Source organism: Erythrolamprus reginae, chromosome 1 (assembly GCF_031021105.1).
Source record: "Erythrolamprus reginae isolate rEryReg1 chromosome 1, rEryReg1.hap1, whole genome shotgun sequence".
Classification (NCBI taxonomy): domain Eukaryota; kingdom Metazoa; phylum Chordata; class Lepidosauria; order Squamata; family Dipsadidae; genus Erythrolamprus; species Erythrolamprus reginae.
The window spans coordinates 58290921-58314466 of record NC_091950.1 but is presented as its reverse complement, the minus strand read 5'-3'; the positions used below and the strand labels follow the sequence as shown (position 1 = coordinate 58314466).

The window sequence follows — 23546 nt, the reverse complement described above, 5'->3', positions numbered from 1 at the left end:
AAGAAAGTATGGATCATCGACATCGCAATCCCAGGGGACAGCAGAATTGAGGGGAAGCAGCTAGAGAAATTAGTGAAATACGAAAATCTAAAAATCGAGCTGCAATGACTCTGGCATAAGCCAGTGAAAGTGGTCCCAGTGGTACTTGGCACGCTGGGCGCAGTGCCAAAGGATCTCAGCGGACATTTGAAAACCATCGGAATTGACAAAATCTCAATCTGTCAATTGCAAAAGGCCGCTTTACTGGGATCGGCAAACATAATTCGCTGCTACTTCACGCAGTCCTAGGTGCTTGGGAAGCACCTGACTGGTGATAAAATATGAAATCCAGCATAGTGATCTTCTTTGTTGAGTTGTATTGACATAATAATAATAATAATAATAATAATAATAATAATAATAATAATCATCATCATCATCATCATCATCATCATCATCATCTAGTCTAACAAAGAGCAGGACTAAGGGTAACATGATAGCAATCTTTCAATATCTGAGAGAATGTCACAAGATATCCTCCCTTCAGAGGGAACTGAGCCTATACTCCAAAGCACTTGAGAGCAAGACAAGAAGTAACAGAGGAAACCTATCAAAGACAGAACCAACTTAGAATTAAGGCAAAATTTCCTGTCAGTGAGTACAATTAATAAGAGGAACGACTTGCCCCTAAAAGTTGTGGATGCTCAAACACTGTGTTTTTTAAAGAGGAAATTGCACAGCCATTTATTTGGAATGGGATCTCCTGCTTGAGCAGGAAGTTGGACTAGAAGACCTCCAAGGTCTCTTCCAACTTTGTTCTTCTGTTTTCTGTGTATTTGTGTTACAACAATAATATCCATCTTTGAAGTAGGAAAGGTTCCACTTGCTATAAGGAGAGGAATAGAGAGCCTGCCTATGCCCATAGTTCTTTTATTATTTGTGGGCTATGAAGATTGGAGTTTGTGTTCTATCAATATTCATTTGTAGAAATGTTATCATTAGATATTGTTGTGGAGACATTTCAGACGATATCATTTAAATTTGCTGAAGATAGGATTGTTATTGATTATATCTCCTCCCTAAATAGTGCTTCTTTATTCTCCCTTTCATTCAGATATTTACATATTGCATTTATTTGTAGCTATCTTCCCATACTCAACCACCATTCTATACAATTTCTACTTGGCCTCCCATCCTTCTCATATAACTGTTCTATCTTAATTATCCCTCTTCCCTTCAACTCTCCTATAACCCTATTTAGATTTGTTTCGTTATCTCTATTTATTACATATAACGATGACAGTTTTGATTTATATAATCCTATTTTCCCTGCCTTTTTTCCAATTTCCATAGTCCCTTTCATGGGACCTATTAATTTATCTAAATCATTCCTATTCCACCTTATAAAAACTAATTCTCTATTCTTCATCCCATTTATCTCTTTTTCCAATTTCACCCATTTATTTTCAAATAATTGCAACTCCATTAATCTTTCAATTTGAAATGCTTCTTTATACAACTCCAAACAAAGAATTGCTCATCCACTCTCTTTTTCATTCGCTATTAACCACTTTTTCCTTATTCTCGGTCTCTTATCTTTTTCAACCCAATAATTAAGTTTTTTATCCCACTCCCTAAACTTTGATGCTAATAAATCCCCTGGCAATACCTGAAACAGGTACATCATTTTGGGAACTATCATCATTTTTAATGCTCTTATTTTAGCCATTCTCCTTAGCTTTTTCTCTTTCTAGCTCCTTGTCTATTTCAAGATTTCCCTCAATATTTGTCTATAATTCATCTCCTCAATTTTCGCTGGTTTTTGCTGATTCCCAAATATTTATTTTTCTTTAATCCTAACTTCAACCCTGATTCTTTCCTAATTTCTATCTGCTCCCTCGGACCTGTATTTAAACACATAATATCTGATTTTTCCATATTGACTGACAATCCCAATTCCTGTTTAAACTCTTGCAAAATATTTCCTATACCTTTAATCATCTCCATCGAGGTCTGGGTCAGTATCATCTGCAAATATGTTTAATTTCATTTCTAATTCCCATATTTTATATCCTACCCAAGTATTATCTTGTCTTATCTTATTAGCTAATGTCTCTATTGCTATTACAAATGACATTAGAGATAAAGGGCATCCCGGCTTTGTGCCATTTTGTATTTTAATTCTCTGCGTTCTTTGTTCATTCACCCTTATATATGATTTATTCCCTTTATAAATCTCTTTTATAATTCCACAAAAATTTCCCCCCATATTTAATTCCTTACATAATTTGTATAAATAGCTATGGTTAACTTTATCAAAAGCTTTATAAACATCTAATTTCAAAATTCCCAATTTCCTTTTAGTAAGACGGAGCCGCTTTCAATGTTGCAGTCCATTTGTCCTGGCCAGGAGCACCCAGTCATCTGGCTTGGCCTTGGGTGATAGTTTGTGTTGCTGTCTCCTCCTGCTGAGGGGGGATGATGGCATGCACCTCCTGTTCCATTTGACTGTCAAAGCATTTGCCAGTAAGCAACTGCCAGTAAGCATCTGCCAAGTTCTTTGAAACCAGGATGTGTTTCAGTTTGAATTTAAATCTTCTGAAGTATTATGCCCAGCTGACTTGTTTTGGTCTTCTGGGTGTTTTCAAGGCTTCAAGGTTTTTAGGATCTGTCCATAGCTTGAATGGCACCTTATCCCCCTCTAGGAATTGTCTCCACATGAGCAATGCCCAAATGGCCCATCTCCTTTCGGTTACTGTGAGCTTCTTTGAAATGTAAGTACATGGCAGGAGTTGGCCCTCTTTGGTTTTCTGCAATAGCACTGCTGCTAATGCTACATCGCTGGCATCGGACTGAATCATAATTCATAATTGCTGTTTTGGGTTGGGATGCTGCAGAATAGGTTCTTGGGCAAAGAGCTGCTTTAGCTTTTCAAATGCTTTTTGACATTCCATTGTTCACCCAATAGACTGGTTAGGCTTTGACTTTGTTGATGACGGACTTGTCTTTAGCAGTGCAGTTAGTGGCAGCACCACCTCTGCAAAAGCTGGGATAAATTGTCGATAGAAATTCATGAAGCCCAAAAAACTTTGTAGTTGCTTGCAGCTGCGTGGGGATTGCCAGTCTAGCAAAATTTTCACTTTTCCTGGGTCCATCTCTATCCCTTCACTGGAAATGGGATATTCCAGGTTGTCTAGTGAGGTTTTGTGGAATTTGCATTTGGATAGCTTTGCATATAGCTTGGCAGCCAGAAGTTCTAAGATTTGCCACACTAGTTTCATGTGTTCCTCCACGGTTTCACTGAAGATGAGAATGTCATCCAAATAAATGAGAACTCCCTTGAACAGTTGTGGGTAGAGTACTTCATTTATGAATTGTATAAAGACCATGGGGGGCCCTTCAATTCCAAATGGCATGACACTGAATTGAAAACTCCTCAGAGAGTAGTTAAAGGTGGTCTTCCACTCATCTTCTTCTCTAATGAATATGTGGTAATACGCTTCTCTGAAATCTAGCTTAGTGAATACCTTGCCTATGACTTCGTGGTTCAGCAAGTCCTTCAGGAGAGGGAGGTGGTACGTATTTGGGATGCACGTGGAATTGATCCCATGGAAATCCATGCATAATCCCATCCCATCCCCTCCATCTTTCTTCTCTTTGAAGAGTATGGGGGCTACAACTCTTGAATTGGTCAGTTGGATGAAGCCCCATTCTAGATTGGCATCAATGTATCTCCTTAGCTCCTCTATCTCTTTAGGGGTCATGGGGTGCATCTTTGGTTTGGGGAGTTTTGCCCCTGGCATAGTGCTTTTACAGCCCTCTCTAATCTGTTTACAGAATCAGCATATTGCCCTCAACAATCTGGGTCCTCATTTTACCCACCTGAGAAAGATGGAAGGCTGAGTCAACTTAATATAAGGAGACATTTCTTACTCTTTCCTATCAAGCCTGTCAAAGAGGAAAGCGGAATGGACACATGCACTGTGAAGAAAATGAGGCAACCTGCAATGGTATTTAACGGACAGACAGATCTTTAGCAGACAGATTAACAGAGTTGGAAGGGACCTTACAGGTCATCTTGTCCAACTCCCTGCCCAAGCAGGAGACCCTACATCTGCCTCTATCTAGGATCGAACTCACAACCTCCTGATTGTGAGGCGATGAAACGTCAGTTTAAGCCCTTGCCCAGCCCTTGTTTCAGCCCATTAGATGAGCTAAAGACAGAGAGGGAGAATAGGGAAGCATTAAGGAAAGTTTTTCTTAATGTCTGTGGTGATTCTCAATCGTTCAGGCCATGCTTTTCTCAAAGGTTCTTCGTCTAAAAGTAACCTGACTTTCTGGCTTTTCTTTGAAGACATCTTGCTTTTCCTCCAAGAAGCCTCTTCAGGTTGAAGAGGCTTCTTGGATGAGAAGCAAGAGATCATTTAGCAATAGCATTTAGAGTTATGCACCACTTCATAGTGCTTTACAGCCCTCTCTAAGCAGATTACAGAGAGTAAGCATATTGTCCCCAACAATCTGGGTCCTCATTTAACTGACCTTGGAAGGATGGAAGGCTGAGTCAACCAAAGATGCTTTGCCTCTTGAAGAAGCGCCTTTAGGATTCATTTCTCTTACCTGCCCAAATTCATCCTGTAGTCTGGGCAGTGCAGAGAACTCAGCATAGCTCCCAAACTTTAGGTCACTTTTCTGGAAAACACTGCAGATCACGGTGTGCTCCAGGCATATGTTCCAGACCCAACCATCTTTTTGAAAAGTTGATTGCTTTCCAAGTGCAACCCATGTAAAATACATTTCAGTAGGTACACAGAAATGAGAGAGGCCTGGAGGGAGAGAATGAGAGAGAGGGTGAAAGAGGGAAAAGAGAGAGGGAGAGAAGTGGAGAGAAAGAAAGAAAAGGAAAAGAGAGGGAGAGAAAGAGAAGTGGAGAGGAAGGAAGGAGGGAGGGAAAGAAGGAAGGGAGGAAGGAAGGAAGGAAGGAAGGAAGGAAGGAAGGAAGGGGCTACGACCTTCACAGCAGCCCCACGATCATGTGATCAAAACCTGGCCTCAGTTTCATATTTATGACCGTTGCTGTGTCCTGTGGTCATGTGACCCCCTTTTGCAACCTTCTCATAAGCAAAGACAATGGGGGAGGGGGTAGAAGCCAGATTCACTTAATGACCAGTTTTCTAACCCATCCACGCCCAGGCATAAAATGTGCCGCTCCAACATTATACTTTTCTGCTCACACTGAAAAAAAAATAGAGGGAACATTGCCTCTGGTTGCACCTTCAGAGGCTTGTTCCAGTTGAGAGAGGAGCTCAAGGATTGGCTGTTTGTGCTGACCCAGCAACTGGTGCTCCCGCTCTGCAGCCTCTTCAGTTTCCACCATGGCTTTGGAGAGTGAGCATATGGTATTGATGTGAACATGCAATCAGCTTCTACTAGCTTCTCCATGGCTTGCTTCTCTTTCTCCATCTTCCCTGAGTCTTTACACTGCCCATTGCCGGGTCAGTGCTGGGACTCAGGGCCCTGAACAGCACCCTGAAGATTTGGGGTAGCTGGGTAATTTTTAACAGAGATTTGGGTTAATGTCAGGTTTCCAAATAGCATTCAAAATTAAATCAGAGTCCAAGGCAAAGTATTCCTCAACGTCCCAATTTATTAACAGAGCCATGTTGGTACATCTAGGTGAAACCAGAATCTGAAGTCCCTCGAGTTTCACCACCCAGTTGAAAGTTCAAGCCTTGCCCCCACATCCACGATTCCATCATGTTGTCCAATCATCAATTGGACAATGTGATGTTCAACTAAGAGCCCATGTATCTCCTTCCGTGCAGGTGCAGAGGTACAGAGACAAAGGTTGACCTTGGTTTTCTAGAAATAATTTGTTATGTCTTTGAAATGACTTTGGCCTGACTTTCTATATATTTCAGATTTGTTTCACATTCTTCTATATTTCAATACTGTAAAAAATATACCTGAAATTCATCAAATAAATTGCAAATTACCTGAAATTCATCAAATAAATTGCAAAAGGAGACTCCTGGAATAATTGATACTCTAAAATGGAAAAGTTCAGATCCCTGTTAAAAAGAAACATTATTTTTTATTAGGGCATAGTAACATTTCTTTTGCTACAAATACATTTTCTAACATTGTTTAATCTGCTAAAATTAATGTTATTTTGAAGGACATTTTGAAATGTCTATGGGAATTTTCAGTTATCCAAGTTATGGTTATCCCAAAGGTGCTTTTCCAAAAGGCAACTGGACTTTCTTGTTTTTTCTTTTTGAAAACTAATTCTCCAGCATTCAAACAGAATGAAAAAAACTTACTGAATGGGAAGCAAAATATTTTCAATGCAAAAACCCCCCAAGAAAGTTCAACTGCCTTTTGGAAAAACACCTTTGGGACATGTTTTCTCTATTAGTATTTTGCTTTATTTCCAAAGGGGGATTTGCTGCTCTAAATGGTTTTAGACAGGTGTCTTTATTTTGACAGATGGATAGGGATTTAAGTGCATGCTACATTTATGATCTATCCATCTGTCTATCTAGGCCCATTATGGTGAGCCTATGGCACGCATGCCACAGCTTGCATGAAGAACCGTCTCTGTGGGCATGCAAGCCATTACCCAGCTCAGTTCCACTGTGCATGTGTGCATGCCTCCCGCTGGCCAACTGATATTTGGGTCTCTGTTGTGCAAGCATGGGGAATGAGGTGTATGCGGGAGATGCATGTGCATGCATGGGAGAGTGCAAGGAGGGGCTGTGCGCCTCTTATGGCCTATTTTTGGTCCTAGGAGACTGTAGGGAAGCCTACTAGGCCCCAAAGTAGGCATGGGGGTGTTTCATATGTGCATACACGAGGAAGGGGGAGCATGGGGGGGTCATGCGTGCATGCTGATGGTGGCTGAATGTGCAGGAGGGTCATGTCACGCGCATTGCATTATGGGTGCCATACATGCGTGCTATTGCACACGTGCTTTCAGCATACAATGACAAAAAGGTTAGCCATCACTGATGTAGGCCAATTCTGCCTTCTTACAATGTTCATGAATATGAATATCTTGGAAACATTTTTTATTTTCATTTGGAAATTATTAAAATGAGAGAACAATGTGAAAATATTTGTCCGGAATTATTTAATGCAATGTGTATACTAACTAATCGTAGTTTGTTCAACAAGTCATAGATTTTAATAAATATGATTTAAGACTTTTTCCTCTTTGAGATACAGGTATTCAATTTAAGATACCTTTGGTAGGGTAATAATTAACATTAGGATGGAAAAAATCTCCCTTTGGTGCAAAAACAAAGATTTTCTCTACAGTTAAAATTGCCAATTCTTTCATTGGACATTTTGACCAAAATCACGACCAAGAAGAAAGCTTTACCTATCTATGGCCTTGTGATGACATTCACATTTCTCCCAGACTGACAGTAGTAAAGAATCTTTTCAACCTATTTGCCTTGCTGGATTTTTATTTGTGTCAGGCAGGGGGAGGAGAGGTTTGAATACCATCGACCATGGTATCCTTCTGTACCAGCTGGAAGGGTTGGGAGTGGGAGGCATTGTTCTTTAGTGATTCTCCTCCTACCTCTCTGGTCAGTCGCAGTCGGTGTTAGTGGGGGGTCAGAGGTCGACCTCAAGGTTACTCCCTTGTGGGGTGCCTCAGGGATCGGTCCTCTCCCCCCTGCTATTCAATATCTACATGAAACCGCTGGGTGAGGTCATCCAGAGGCATGGGGTGAGGTATAATCAGTATGCAGATGATACCCAGTTGTACATCTCCACCCCATGTCCAGTCAACGAAGCAGTGGAAGTGATGTGCCGGTGCCTCGAGGCTGTTGGGGTCTGGATGGGCATCAACAGACTCAAACTCAACCCGGATAAGACAGAGTGGCTGTGGGTTCTGTCTCCCAAGGACAATTCCATCTGTCCATCCATAACCCTGGGGGTGGAATTATTGACCCCCTCAGAGAGGGTACGCAACTTGGGCATCCTTCTTGATCCACAGCTCACATTAACCATCTCTCAGCTGTGGCAAGGGGGACGTTTGCCCAGGTTCGCCTGGTGCACAAGTTGCAGCCCTATCTCGATCGGGAGTCATTGCTCACAGTCACTCATGCCCTCATCACCTCGAGGCTCGACTGCTGTAACACTCTCTACATGGGGCTACCTTTGAAAAGTGTTCAGAAACTTCAGATCGTGCAGAATGCAGCTGCGAGAGCAATTATGGGCTTCTCTAAGTATGCCCATATTACTCCAACACTCCGCAGTCTGCATTGGTTGCCGATCAATTTCCGGTCACAATTCAAAGTGTTGGTTATGTCTTATAAAGCCCTTCATGGCATTGGACCAGAATATCTCCGGGACTACCTTCTGCCGCATGAATCCCAGCGACCGATTAGGTCCCACAGAGTTGGCCTTCTCTGGGTCCTGTCGACTAAACAATGTCATTTGGCGGGTCCCAGGGGAAGAGCCTTCTCTGTGGTGGCCCCAACCCTCTGGAACCAGCTCCCCCCAGAGATTAGAATTGCTCCCCCTCCTTGCCTTTCGTAAACTCCTTAAAACCTACCTCTGCCGTCAAGGGGGAACTGAGATAACTTTCCCAGGCCTATATTGTTTATGTAAGGTATGTTGTGTGCACGTTTTTTAAATTATGGGTTTTTAGTTTTAATTATTAGATTTGTATTGCATATTGTTTTTCTATTACTGCTGTGAGCCGCCCCGAGTCTACGGAGAGGGGCGGCATAGAAATTAATTAATTAAATAAATAAATAAATAAATAAATAAATAAATGTCATTTTTACGTGGGCTGCAAAAACCTGGCTGAATGGCTACTTGACATGTACCATCTCACTTGACATGTACCATTCTTATCCAGAATTTTGGAGACAAGATGTTGTAGTCTTAAAACAGAGTGGGGCAGGATTCAAAATATGGTATGCCAGATTGTTGCAACACTTTCGGCTTTCTATTCAAAATATGTATTGTATCAGAAGCTTACAGTTATTGATATGGTTAGCCCATCTGGATTATACAACTTGGTCTTGACCCGGTCTTCCAAGTACTTCCTTAGGTTCTTCAAACTTTCTGTTTCACGGGAACCTGAATAGAATAGAAGAATTTTATTGGCTAAGTATGACTGAATACACAAGGAATTTTGTCTTGGTGCCTATGCTCTCAGTATGTGTATATATATATTTATATATATGTAGATTGTTCTGAGTTCGGGTTTTGCCCTGTGTAATATTTTGCATGTCTATGCGACGTTTCGGTGAAATCACATTCACCATCATCAGGTTGAAGTTTTAAGCTTCGTGTTGCTGTAAATATGGAATGTTTTCGTAGATTTTCACGGGTATATGTATGTAGATTGTTCTGAGTTCGGGTTTTGCCCCGTGTAATATTTTGAGTGTCTATGCGACGTTTCGGTGAAATCACATTCAATGGCTTCCATGATTATTCTTTTGGAAGCCATCGAGATGAAAAACATCCCCAAAATATGAACAAGCGAGATGATACCTTCCACCTACCAGACATCTGGAAACCAGCCCTCAAACGTAACCCAGCCATAAAAACTGAAACCAGACTCAGAACACACATTGCAAAACAATCAAGTAGCCTGCAAGCTCCAACTACTCAGGATATCACGCCTAATCAACAACCATTAACTAATCAGCATACCTCAGCTACATCAACGATCCCAGGTGTTACCCCACTGACTCACCAGGAAGTTTCTACACAGCAGGCAATTGCTGAGCCATCAAACCACACCCAGCCACCAGTATTTATAGAAGGAAGGCAGCTCAGGTTTCGCTGTGTTCGCCCTAGAACAAGGACAGAAACACCAGCCTGAAGATGACGAGTGGGACCTCATCGAAACGTCGCCAGAAATTTCCAAATCCTACACGGGAAGAAACCCGAATATACCAAGACCGTCATACCTGTACCCGTGAAAATCTACGGAAATATATATATATATATATATATATATATGTCAAAAAAAAATTAGCTGGAATTTTAAAATTAAGGGAGAGTCTCCCTTAATTTTAAAATTCCAGCTAAAAAAACATTTGACACATACAGAATATAGTTGTCGGCTATAAATAAAATTAGCTGCCTTGAAATGGTCCTGGGTTGGGCCTAGAGGCAAAAAGGAGCTGTGACGTTCCTTCAATATACCAGGGTGATCCGACACAAAAAAACATATAGCCCCTCCCTGGTACAGAGCTGGAAGGGATCTGATCTGATAGCTCAACTGCTAATTCTCTGCCTTACAAGGCAGAGTCAACCGGATCAAATCCCAGTAAGGAAGGGTGTGGCTAGCTGACGAGGCCAGAACAAGGCTGAAATGGGACCATCCTAGTCTCCCTTAATTTTAAAATTCCAGCTAAAAAAACATTTGACACATACAGAATATAGTTGTCGGCTATAAATAAAATTAACTGCCTTGAAATGGTCCTGGGTTGGGCCTAGAGGCAAAAAGGAGCTGTGACGTTCCTTCAATATACCAGGGTGATCCGACATAAAAAACCATATATATATATATATTGTTCTGAGTTCGGGTTTTGCCCCGTGTAATATTTTGAGTTTTATTACACGGGGCAAAACCCGAACTCAGAACAATCTACATACATATACCTGTGACAATCTATGAAAACATATATATATCTCACATGTTTTTTTGCTGAATTTGAAAATTAAGAGAGACTAGGATAGATCTATTTTGGCCTTATTTTGGCCTCATCAGCTTATTTATGGTATGTTTGTGTGTATGTCTGCTTTAATAATGGGGTTTTAATGTTTTTAAATTATTAGATTTGTCATGAATTGTTTTATTGTTGTTGTGAGCCGCCCCGAGTCTACGGAGAGGAGCGGCATATAAATCAAATAAATAAAAAACAAAAACAAAACCCAAACAGGACTAGGTATGCACACCCCTTACTTCCTCTATATCAAACACTAATAATCTTAAATGCAAACTCATTAATTCAAAGAGCATCATCAAAGAAATACCTGAACTACTATTCCTACCAAAAATTGCTAATCTTGACCTCATATTTATCCGTGAAACATGGCTAAACGAATCCCTTCCTGACTCCATTATTTCAACCAGAGACTATCAAGTCTACTGATCTGATCAAGAAACCCGTAGAGGGGGCAGTTCATTGCAATCTTCCTCACTTAAAACTTTTCCCAAGTCTCTGTATTCCAAGGGCATCTTCAGGAGATGTCTAGAGCAGTGATTTTCAACCTTTTTTGAGCCGCGGCACATTTTTTACATTTACAAAACCATGGGGCACATTGAGGGGGTGGGGGGTGGGGTAAAAAAAGTTTGGACAAAAAAAATCTCTCTCTCTTCCTCCCTTTCGCTCTATTTCCCTCTCCCTCCCTTTCTTTTTTCTCTCTCCATCCCTTTCTTTCTCCCTTCCCTCCTTCCTCTTTTTTGCTCTTTCTCTCCCTCCGTCTTTCCCTCTCCCACCTTCCCTCCCTCCCTCTCTTTCTCTCTTTCTTTCTCTCTCTCTCATTCACTTTTTCTCTTTCTTGCTTTCTTTCTCTCTTTCTTTTTCTTTCTCATTTTCTCTCTCTTGCTTTCTTTCTCTCTCTTGCTTTCTCTCTCTCTCTTGCTTTCTCTCGCTCTCTCTCTCTGAGCTTCGCAGCACACCTGACCATGTCTCATGGCACACTAGTGTGCCACGGCACACTGGTTGAAAAACACTGGTCTAGAGAAGCGATGGAGGAAGAGTAGGTCTGAATCTGATCGAACACTTGTAAGAGCTTTTATTAAGACTTACAAAGTGGCGCTCAAGGCGGCAAGATGCGCGTACCATGCCGCCTTGATTGCATCAGCAGAATCCCGCCCGGCCGCTCTGTTTAGGGTGACCCGCTCCCTTCTTAACCAGGGGGGAGTTGGGGAGCCCTTGCAGAGTAGTGCCGAGGAGTTTAACATGTTTTTCGCTGATAAAGTCGCTCAGATCCGGGCCGACCTCGACTCCAATTGTAAAACAGAGTCGACTGACAATGAGTCAGTCGAGGTGACTGGGGCACGTACTTGTCCACCTGTCTGGGAAGAGTTTGACCTGGTGACACCTGATGAAGTGGACAAGGCCATTGGAGCTGTGAGTTCCGCCACCTGTCTACTGGATCCGTGTCCCTCCTGGTTGGTCTTGGCCAGCAGGGAGGTGACACGGAGCTGGGCCCAGGAGATTACCAACGCTTCCTTGGGGAGGGGAGTCTTTCCAACACTCTATAAAGAAGCGCTTGTGTGCCCCGTCCTCAAGAAGCCTTCCCTGGACCCAGCCGTACTTAATAACTATCGTCCAGTCTCCAACCTTCCCTTTATGGGGAAGGTTGTTGAGAAGGTGGTGGCACTCCAGCTCCAGCGGTCCTTGGAAGAAGCCGATTATCTAGGTCCCCAGCAGTCGGGTTTCAGGCCCGGTTACAGCATGGAAACCGCTTTGGTCGCGTTGATGGATGATCTCTGGCGGGCCCGGGACAGGGGTTCATTCTCTGTCCTGGTGCTCCTCGATCTGTCAGCGGCTTTCGATACCATCGACCATGGTATCCTTCTGGAGGGTTTGGGGGTGGGAGGCAGTGTTCTCCAGTGGTTCTCCTCCTACCTCTCTGGCCGGTCGCAGTCGGTGTTAGTGGGGGGGGGGGTCAGAGGTCGGCTCAGAGGTCTCTCCCTTGTGGGGTGCCTCAGGGGTCGGTCCTCTGCCCCTTGCTATTTAACATCTACATGAAACCGCTGGGTGAGATCATCCAAGGGCATGGGGTGAGGTATCATCAATATGCCGATGATACCCAGTTGTACATCTCCACCCCATGTCCAGTCAACGAAGCAGTGGAAGTGATGTGCCGGTGCCTGGAGGCTGTTGGTGCCTGGATGGGTGTCAACAGACTCAAGCTCAACCCGGATAAGACGGAGTGGCTGTGGGTTTTGCCTCCCAAGGACAATCCCATCTGTCTGTCCATTACCCTGGGGGGGGGGAATTACTGACCCCCTCAGAGAGGGTCCGCAACTTGGGCGTCCTCCTCGATCCACAGCTCACATTAGAAAACCATCTCTCAGCTGTGGTGAGGGGGGCATTTGCCCAGGTTCGCCTGGTGCACCAGTTGCGGCCTTATCTGGACCGGGACTCATTGCTCACAGTCACTCATGCCCTCATCACCTCGAGGTTCGACTACTGTAATGCTCTCTACCTGGGGCTACCTTTGAAAAGTGTTCGGAAACTTCAGATCGTGCAAAATGCAGCTGCGAGAGCAGTTATGGGCTTACCTATGTATGCCCATGTTTCACCATCACTCCGCAGTCTGCATTGGCTGCCGATCAATTTCCGGTCACAATTCAAAGTGTTGGTTATGACCTTTAAAGCCCTTCATGGCATCGGACTAGAATATCTCCGAGACCGTCATCTGCCTCACGAATCCCAGCGACCGATTAGGTCCCACAGAGTGGGCCTTCTCCGGGTCCCATCAACTAAACAATGTTGGTTGGCAGGCCCCAGGGGAAGAGCCTTCTCTGTGGCGGCACCGGCTCTCTGGAACCAACTCCCCCCGGAGATTAGAACTGCCCCTACTCTTCCTGCCTTCCGTAAACTCCTTAAAACCCACCTTTGCCATCAGGCATGGGGGAATTGAAACATCTCCCCCTGGTCACGTTTAATTTATACATGGTATGCTTGTGTGTATGTCTGTTAGTATATGGTTTTTTTAAAATCTTTAAATATTTTAATTAATTGGATTATTTATGATTTGTTTCACTTGTTGTGAGCCACCCCGAGTCTTCGGAGAGGGGCGGCATACAAATCCAAATAATAAATAAATAAATAAATAAATAAATAATAAATTGCTACAGGGGAAGGGGGCGGCTGTGCATGTGGCCTAAAGACCCAGTCTTTAGTAACTTGGTTAAGGGCAAGGCAACTTCTGCGAAAGCTGGAATGATCTGCCGGTAGAAATGTGCAAATCCTAAGAAACTCTGTAATTGTTTGTGTGTGCGGGGAGCTTGCCAATCAAGCACTGCCTTCACCTTGGTTGGGTCCATCTTTATGCCTTTGTTAGATATGCAGTATTCCAAATAGTCTACTGACATCCGGTGAAATTCGCACTTGGAAAGTTTCACATAGAGCTTAGAAACATAGAAACATAGAAGACTGATGGCAGAAAAACACCTCATGGTCCATCTAGTCTGCCCTTATACTATTTCCTGTATTTTATCTTACAATGGATATATGTTTATCCCAGGCATGTTTAAATTCGGTTACTGTGGATTTACCAACCACGTCTGCTGGAAGTTTGTTCCAAGGATCTACTACTCTTTCAGTAAAATAATATTTTCTCATGTTGCCTTTGATCTTTCCCCCAACTAACTTCAGATTGTGTCCCCTTGTTCTTGTGTTCACTTTCCTGTTAAAAACACTTCCCTCCTGAACCCTATTTAACCCTTTAACATATTTAAATGTTTCGATCATGTCCCCCCTTTTCTTTCTGTCTTCCAGACTATACAGATTGAGTTCATTAAGTCTTTCCTGATACGTTTTATACTTAAGACCTTCCACCATTCTTGTAGCCCGTCTTTGGACCCGTTCAATTTTGTCAATATCTTTTTGTAGGTGAGGTCTCCAGAACTGAACACAGTACTCCAAATGTGGTCTCACCAGCGCTCTATATAAGGGGATCACAATCTCCCTCTTCCTGCTTGTTATACCTCTAGCTATGCAGCCAAGCATCCTACTTGCCTTTCCTACCGCCCGACCACACTGCTCACCCATTTTGAGACTGTCAGAAATCACTACCCCTAAATCCTTCTCTTCTGAAGTTTTTGCTAACACAGAACTGCCAATGCAATACTCAGATTGAGGATTCCTTTTCCCCAAGTGCATTATTTTACATTTGGAAACATTAAACTGCAGTTTTCATTGCTTTGACCATTTATCTAGTAACGCTAAATCATTTACCATATTACAGACCCCTCCAGGAATTTCAACCCTATTGCACACTTTAGAGTCATCGGCAAATAGGCAAACCTTCCCTACCAAACCTTCCCCTATGTCACTCACAAACATATTAAAAAGAATAGGACCCAGAACAGACCCTTGTGGCACACCGCTTGTAACCTGTCTCTGCTCAGAATACTCACCATTAACAATAACTCTCTGATGTCTATGCTTCAGCCAGCTTGAAATCCACAGAACTATCCAGGGATTAAGTCCAATCTTCACTAATTTATCTATCAGCTCTTTATGTGGAACCGTATCAAAGGCTTTGCTGAAGTCCAGATAGGCAATATCCACGGCACCACCTTGATCCAACACCTTTGTGACATAGTCAAAGAACTCAATGAGATTAGTCTGACATGATTTGCCTTCAGTAAAGCCATGCTGATTTGGGTCCAATAAGTTATTGTTTTGTAGATGCTGATTTATCCTCTTTTTGAGTAGAGTCTCCATCATTTTAACTACAACTGATGTCAAGCTAACTGGCCTGTAGTTACCAGCTTCTTCTCTACTGCCCTTCTTGTGGATAGGCACAACACTGGCCATTCTCCAATCCTCAGGAACATCTCCTGTTAACCGGGATTGGTTAAACAAATCAGTCAGGGGGGTAGCAATGACAGATCTGAGTTCTTTAAGAACTCTGGGGTGGATGCCATCTGGACCCATTGCCTTATTTATCTTTAATCTTTCAAGTTCTAAGATCACTGGAGCTGAATCCGTACAGCTGGAAGCAATGCTATATCCCTCTATAGTATTATTTTGTAAGGTGTCTTTTGAGAAAACTGAACAGAAGTAGCTATTGAAATGGTCAGCGATCTCCTTATTCCCATCAATGCATGTATTATTCCTGGTACTAAGCTTTGTGATGCTGCAGTTTTTCTTCTTCCTATCACTAATATATCTGAAGAAGGTTTTATCCCTCTTCTTTACAGATTTTGCTATTTCTTCCTCTTTTGAGGCTTTAGCAGCATATATTATCTGTTTCGCCTCCTTCTGTATCATTTTATACACCTCTCTATCAGCTATACTTCCAGACTCTTTATACCTCCTATAGGCAGCCTTTTTTCATTGACTATAGTCCTTACATCATTGCTAAACCATAGCGGTTTCTTCTTCCTTTTACCTTTAGTTACTTGCTTTACATAAAGTCTTGCGGCTTTTAAGATGGCCTTTTTTAATACAGTCCACTGGGTGCTCGCTCCTGCCATTTTATCCCTCCCCTTTAATTCATTATTTAAATATTCCCCCATTGCATTAAAATTTGTTTTTCTGAAATCCAATACTTTGGTTGCAGTATAGGATTGCTCACAATCAGTTTTTACATCAAACCACAAACATAGATGGTCACTGCAACCTAAATTTTCTCCCACCTTGACCTCTGAAACCCAATTCCCATTTGTAAAAATTAAATCTAGAATATTCTCCCCTCTAGTTGGTGTCTTAACTAGCTGTGCTAGAGCTGCTCCTGTAAAGGTCTCTACTATATTCTTACTTTTGCATGTAAGGGCACTGGGGATATTCCAGTCAACATCAGGCATGTTGAAATCACCCATAACCACAATATCTCCCTTTACTGCCATTAGGGTAATCTCATCCACCATCTTGTTGTCATGTTCCTCAGATTGCCCTGGAGGCCTATAGATCACCCCAATTCTAATGACAGAACCGTCTTTATTTTGCATGCAAATCCAGAGGGTCTCCAGATCTTTACATATATTTTGAATTAGTATTGTTTTTAGACTTTCTGTAACATAAATGGCTACTCCACCTCCCCTTCTCTCTATTCTATCCTTCCTATACAGTGTATATCCTGGTATGGATATTTCCCATTCATTAGAATCCTTAAACCATGTCTCAGTTATGGCAACCAGATCCAGCTTAGCAGACAAAAGCTTCTTCAAGACTTGCCTCACCAACTTGATGTGGTCAGGGAGATTCTGGCTGTAGATAAGGATGTCATCTAAGTAAACAAGAACTCCGTTGTAGAGGTGGGCATGTAGAACTTCATTTATGTACTGTATGAACACGGTTGGGGCCCCTTTCAGACCAAAGGGCATCACTCGAATTTGGAAATTCCCTAATAAATGGTTTTCCACTCATCCCCTTCCTTTATTCTGATGCGGTAATACGCCTCCCTTAAGCCCAACTTGGTAAAGTATTTCCCCTTGGCTAGATGATTTAGTAGGTCCTTCATGAGGGGGAGAGGATAAGTGTTCTGCACACACATCACATTAAGATTCCGGTAGTCTATGAGTAAGCGAATGCCTCCATCCTTCTTAAAGAGAATGGGGTCAGCTGTCCTTGAATTTGCGGGCTGGATGAATCCCCTCTTTAAATTGGTATCTATGTAGTTTCTCAGCTCTCCCAATTCTTTTGGTGACATTGTGCAATAGAATTTGAACCAGGGGCAACTTTCCCAAAACCTAGGATGTACGCAATGTCACCAAAAGAATTGGGAGAGGTCTGTGAGGGGGCAGTTCATTGCAATCTTCCTCACTTAAAACTTTTCCCAAGTCTCTGTATTCCAAGGGCATCTTCAGAAGATCTGGTAGTGTTCCTTCCTTCATTGCAACTGCTGCTAAGGACCCATCTGGCTCCTCCCGGGGAGGAGGTTTTCCCCTATTAGTCTCTGAAAAAGAGTTAGAGCCCAAGGGGATGAAAAGCTTATGATGCCCACCTTCCCAACGAAAGGTGGGAGTCCATTTGTCCATCCAGGCCAGACCCAATATAATTGTTTCCGACATCTTGGGGGGTGACTATGAATCTCAAGAATTCACGGTGCCGGCCTATCCGCAGCTCCACTAACTCAGTCAGGAGTGTAGCACAAACTCCACCCACTAGAGAGCCGTCCACCTGCTGGAACCGGATGGGTTTCGCTAAAGGCCTGGTCTGGGTTTTTAACTTCTTCACTACGGTTTTTCTAATAAGGCATCTCGAGCACCCTGTATCTATCAGAGCCCATATTTTTTCCTCCTTCCCCGTGGTCATTACTTTAATCCTTGCTTTAATGATGAACAGATGGATGGGCTCACTCACCATTGGGTTGTCCTCTCTAACAGGCTCCTCATTCCAACTGGGGCCAGTTCCTGAAGGAATAGGGTTTTTACCTTTAGGGAATTCCTCAAGAGGGCACAGCTCTGTAGTTTGAAAGGCCCAGAGACCCTGCAGAGGGGCTTCTTCAGATCCTCTTTCTGCTACTGGGCACAGCTTGGGTTTTGGGGGGGAGAGAGGCATCAAGCAGTCTGTTCTGTTATGGCCAGTCTGGTCACATCTGTAGCAATTTGTTCCCCTCATAACCCCTGAGCAAAGGAAGCCCAGCTGACAAGGGAAAAGGCGGCCTCTTAAAAGATCCTTTGTTACATGGGGCGGGTGAGGTCCCTTCCTAGCAAGAATTATGTCACCCAAAGCGACTGCCATGGCATACCAGTCTTGAATGGCCCAGCTGCCTCCCACTTGCAGTTCACATGCCTCTCTCAACTTTGGATCAAGGGCACTTTTGAGAATATGGAGCAAACAGTTTTCTGGCCACCCCTTCAGGTTATAGGCAATCATTTGAAATTCTTCCATAATATTCTTCACAGGTCCCCAAAAAACTTTTCACCTTTTTTGTCTTGGATGCCTAGGTGATTTGCCCTTAGGAAGACAATGGCACAGTTGAGATATGTCCCCTTTCAGTGGCAGCCTCCCCCAGATGCAGGGAGACTGCCCCCCCCAAAATATTCCCTTTTTGTGTCTTGGATGCCTAGGTGATTTGCCCTTAGGAAGACAATGGCACAGTTGAGATATGTTCCCTTTCAGTGGCAGCCTCCCCCAGATGCAGGGAGACTGCCCCCCCCCCCCCAAAATATTCCCTTTTTGTGACTTGGATGCCTAGGTGATCTGCCCTTAAGAAGACAATGGCACAATTGGGCTATGTCCCCTTTCAGTGGCAGCCACCACCAGATGCAGCCTAGGTGATCTGCCCTCAGAAATCTCCCCAATCTATCTTTCCATGTTGTCAGCAGCAGCAGCAGCAGCAGCAGCACTGTACCTAGCTATTCTGATGCTCATTTAATGGCGCTGGAGTGTGTGGTCCTGCCTTTTATACAGGTATGGTCAGGTCGCCCGCTGGGCCAATCACAGCCATGCGTCCGGCTGGCCAATCACTGGCAAGCAGGATTCATGGCCAATCACAGCCTGTCCTTGCGTTTCCTGCCCGGATACAGCATGGCTTCGGCTTACAACACAGTTGTTGATTGGCGTATCGCGCTGTTCATTCGAACACCAAACCTGAACATGGACTTTTGAAAAAGTCCAGGTTCAGGTTTGGTATGCCAAACACCGAAAGTTCTGCACGGACCCGAACTACACAGGTTCGGTTCACCCAACACTACTCAAGAGCCCTCTCATTATGCAATTTAGGAAGCAGTCTGCTGTTTGCAATCAGAGGAGCAGGAGAATGGGGGCTGAGCAGGTTTTGAAATTCCCCACAAAGGAATTTATTTGATATGACATTGGCTTGCCTCTATCTTGCAATTCACTTAGGGAGTCAGTGGCTGGGGTGGAAGGGGAGGCTACGTTATTCATTGTTGCTGTGTAGAGAGGTAACTTCAGGGGGCCATGGGGAAGGGGATCTTCAGAAACCCATGGGCATCTCAGCCACCCCCACTCAGGAAGATAGGTTGTTTCTGGCTTGTTCATCTCAGCCCCAAGCCTATTCCTCCCCTCTTTACCTTCATAATGTTGAACTCTGTCTGGCTCCTATTGGAGAGGGGGGTAGGAAATTCCAAGCCCTTCGACTTCCAGATTCTTTTTTTTAAAAAAATACTTTATTAATTTTTCCACCTCCAGATTCTTGGTTAACTCCCTCTGTTCCATTCTTTGGATCGGGGCAGAGTTGGAATTGGTTTCAGTGAACCAAATAGCATCTGAGAAATAAATCACTTCCACGCCTCTGCTTCTCGCGGGGTATGATTTATTAACAGCCATATCTGGATTCAACTTGAATCATTCCAACTCTAAGTCCCTTAGATTACATCTGGTCAAAACCCCATATCACATCCCCACACCCACAAATTCAGTCATGAGGACCAATCCTATGCAGGATTCCTGATTCCTTCCTGTATTCGTTACTATGGCATCTGCAGAAAGTAATGTGTGTTGGCATCTCTCTCTCTCTCTCACTTCCCCCCCTCTATCACTACCAAACTCTGTCAGGCCAACCTTTGACTTCACATAATGACTTTGGGCCTGACACTGACATTGACACAATTGAGAGAGTCCAGAAATACTTCCCAAGAAGAGTCCTTCACTCCTCCTCTCAAAACAAACTACCTTACTCCTCCAGACTTCAAATACTATGGTTAGACAATTTACAACTACATTGCCTCTGAACTGATTTAACTAACATCCTTCCTATTAGTGACTACTCACCTTCAACAACACCAACACTTAATAGATACAAACTAAATGTAAATCGCTCCAAACTTGACTGCAGAAAATATGACTTCACCAACAGTGATCAATATCTGACTCTGTTGTTTCTTCCCTAACCCCAAAATCTCCAATCTAAAATTATCTACTGTTGACCTCTCCCCTTTTCTAAGAGGTCTGTAAAGGGCGTGCATAAACGCATTATTGTGCCTACAGTTCCTGTCCTTCTGTCCTATTATCCTTTTTCTCACTTTTTAATACTGTTATGTTAATACAAACTATAATTCTATACTTGTTTGACAAATATAATAAACAAACAAACAAACAAACATACGTGCAGGCACACACACACACAAACATACATACATACATACATACATAAAAGAAAAGATACATTCGTCAAGAATCATAAGGTACAGCACTTAATGATAGTCTGGGTACAAATAGGCAATTAAATCATATTAGGAACCAGTCAATATAATTGTAAGGTTCAAGCAACTAAATTACAGTCATACAGTCATTAGTGGGAGGAGATGGGTAATGGGTATGATGAGAAGATTAATTGTAGTGCAGACTTATTGAATAGTTTGACAGTGTTGAGGAAATTATTTGTTTAGCAAACTGTTCTTGTATATAGTTGTTCTGGTGTGCAGTGCTCTATAGTGTTATTTTGAGAGTAGGAGTTGAAGCAGTTTATCTGCAGGATGCAAGGGGTCTATAAATATTTCACAGTCCTCTTTTTGATTCGTGCAGGATATAGGTCCTCAATGGAAGGCAGGTTGGTAGCAATTGTTTTTTCTGCAGTTCTAATTATCCTCTGAAGTCTGTCTGTCTTGTTGGGTTTCAGAACCAAACCAGACAGTTATAGAGATGCAGATGACAGACTCAGTAATTCCTCTGTAGAATTGAATCAGCAATTCCTTAGGCAGTTTGAGTTTCTGAGTTGGGGTAGAAAGAACATTTTTGTTATGCTTTTTTGGTGACTTTTTGATGTTAGGTGTCCATTTTAGATCTTGTGATATGGTAGAACCTAGAAATTTGAAGGATGCTACTGTTGATACCATGTTGTCTAGAATTGTAAGAGGTGGAAGTATTGGTGGCTTTCTCCTAAAGTGTACCACCATTTCTATGCTTTTGCATGTGTTCAGTTCCAGATTGTTCCGGTCACACCACAAGGTTAGTTGTTCAATCTCCCACCTGTATGCAGATACTTCATTGTATGTTTCGATCATAGCAACACAAATATTTTCAACAAAATTTCTCAGAAAGATTCTTCCTGAACTCCAGGAGTCTGCTTCTTACCTGAAATTTTCCAGTTTGTTCTATTGTTTACTTCGTTTATGGTGACAAAATAAGGAGATGACAGATTAACAACATAACCCTCATCTTCCACAACAAAATAGAGAGGAAGGTCTTCTACTGGAAATTTCATCCGCAGAGCCTAAAGACAAATGAACCACAGAGACAGAGACATTAAAATCATTCAATATATTTTTACCAACATAAGTGCAGTTTCAAATGAGATAGCATTCAGACAACATAGGGTCCACAAAAACGTATTTAAATTTGCTTAATTCAAGTCAAGACTCAGTGGGACAATCTGAGAATATTTTTCCATTTGAAAGATAAGAAATTAGAGAACCTGACTTAATTTTATTTATTTATTTTCTATTTTATTTATTTATTTTTCAAACATGTACAGGATAGCAGGTATAGGAAAAAACATAAAAAAGGAAGTAAGTACAGATAAATGGGGACAGTAAAACAAGGATGGTAGACATGCTAGTATGCTTATCAACACCCCCTTTATGGACCTCTTAGGAATGGGGTGAAGTCCACGGTAGACAGTTTTGAGGTTGAAGCTGTGAGGGTTTGAGGATGTAACAATGGAGTCGGGTAGAGCATTTCAGGCATTGACCACTATGTTGCTGAAGTTGTATTTTCTACAATCGAGTTTGGAGTGGTTTACCTTGAGTTTGTATAACTTGTTTGCCTATGTATCATTGTGGTTGAAGCTGAAGACGTCATTGACAGGTAAGGCATTGTAGCAGACAATTTTGTATACCAGGCTTAGATTGGACTGCAGGTGGTGCAATTCCAGATTGTCCAACCCCGAATTACAAGTCTTGGGGCCTAAAGGATTCTATTGTGAATAGAGTGGAGTACTCTTCCATGAAATACCTCTAGACCCACTCAATAGTGTTAATGCCTGATATACAGTGTGAATTCTAGGTGGACGAGCCATATTTGAGAATTGGTCTGACAAAGACAATTTTCCAGGTCCATGGAGAAATCTTGGCCCCTGGGCTGGATGTGGCCAAGAACAATGAATGTAATCTGTGTGCGGGAAGGCAAGGTTGTTCTCCACAATATCACAATATCACCCCACTCTTGTAAATATTAGCTCTCTATTCCTTATCCCATTAATCTCTTTTTCCAACCTAATCCATTTATTTTCAGATATTTGCAGCTCCATTAGTCTTTCAATTTGGAACGCATCTCTATACAACTCTAAACCCTTGCTGCCATATCCTCCATCTTTTCATTGGCTATTAGCCAATTTTTCCTTGTTCTTGGCCTATTCTACCCAATAATTTAACCTTCTGTGCCATTCCTTTAATTTTGCACCAGGTAAAACATCTGGCAATGCCTGAAACAGATACAGTGGGAGGGGGATTCTCCCACTTTAAAAGATGAGAGAGGCCTGTAATTGACATCATAGGTAGACCTCAAGTATGAGAGACAACATGAGAAAACACATCCAGAAAATCACATTGTTTGATTTTTAATGAATTTATTTGCAAATTATGGCGGAAAGTAAGTATTTGGTCAATAACAAAAGTTCATTTAAACACTTTGTTATATATACTTTGTTGGCAATGACAGAGGTCAAACATTTTCTGTAAGTCCTCACAAGGTTGGCATACACTATTGCTAGTATGTTGGCCCATTCCTTCATGCAGATCTCCTCCAGAGCAGTGATATTTGGGGGCTGTCGCTGGGCAACACAGACTTTCAACTCCCTCCAAAGATTTTCTATAGGTTTGAGATCTGGAGATTGGGCAGGCCATTCCAGGACCTTGAAATGCTTCTTACGAAGCCACTCCTTCATTGCCCTGAAAGGCCCAGCCATTTATCATCTTCAGTGCCCTTTCTGATGGA

The 23546-nt window shown here is 42.6% G+C and overlaps 1 protein-coding gene across 1 annotated transcript in view; it reads right to left on the bottom strand.

Annotated features, from left to right (window-relative positions):
- Positions 1 to 23546, bottom strand: part of LOC139161085 (cation channel sperm-associated auxiliary subunit beta-like) — a 203989-nt gene that overhangs the window by 5967 nt on the left and 174476 nt on the right. Inside the window, exons 23-25 of the mRNA XM_070739810.1 lie at positions 21687 to 21825; positions 8978 to 9078; positions 5973 to 6047 (exon numbers count right to left, since the gene is read on the bottom strand). Of these exons, the coding sequence (XP_070595911.1) occupies positions 5973 to 6047; positions 8978 to 9078; positions 21687 to 21825 (315 nt within the window). The remainder of the gene's footprint in view (positions 1 to 5972; positions 6048 to 8977; positions 9079 to 21686; positions 21826 to 23546) is intronic.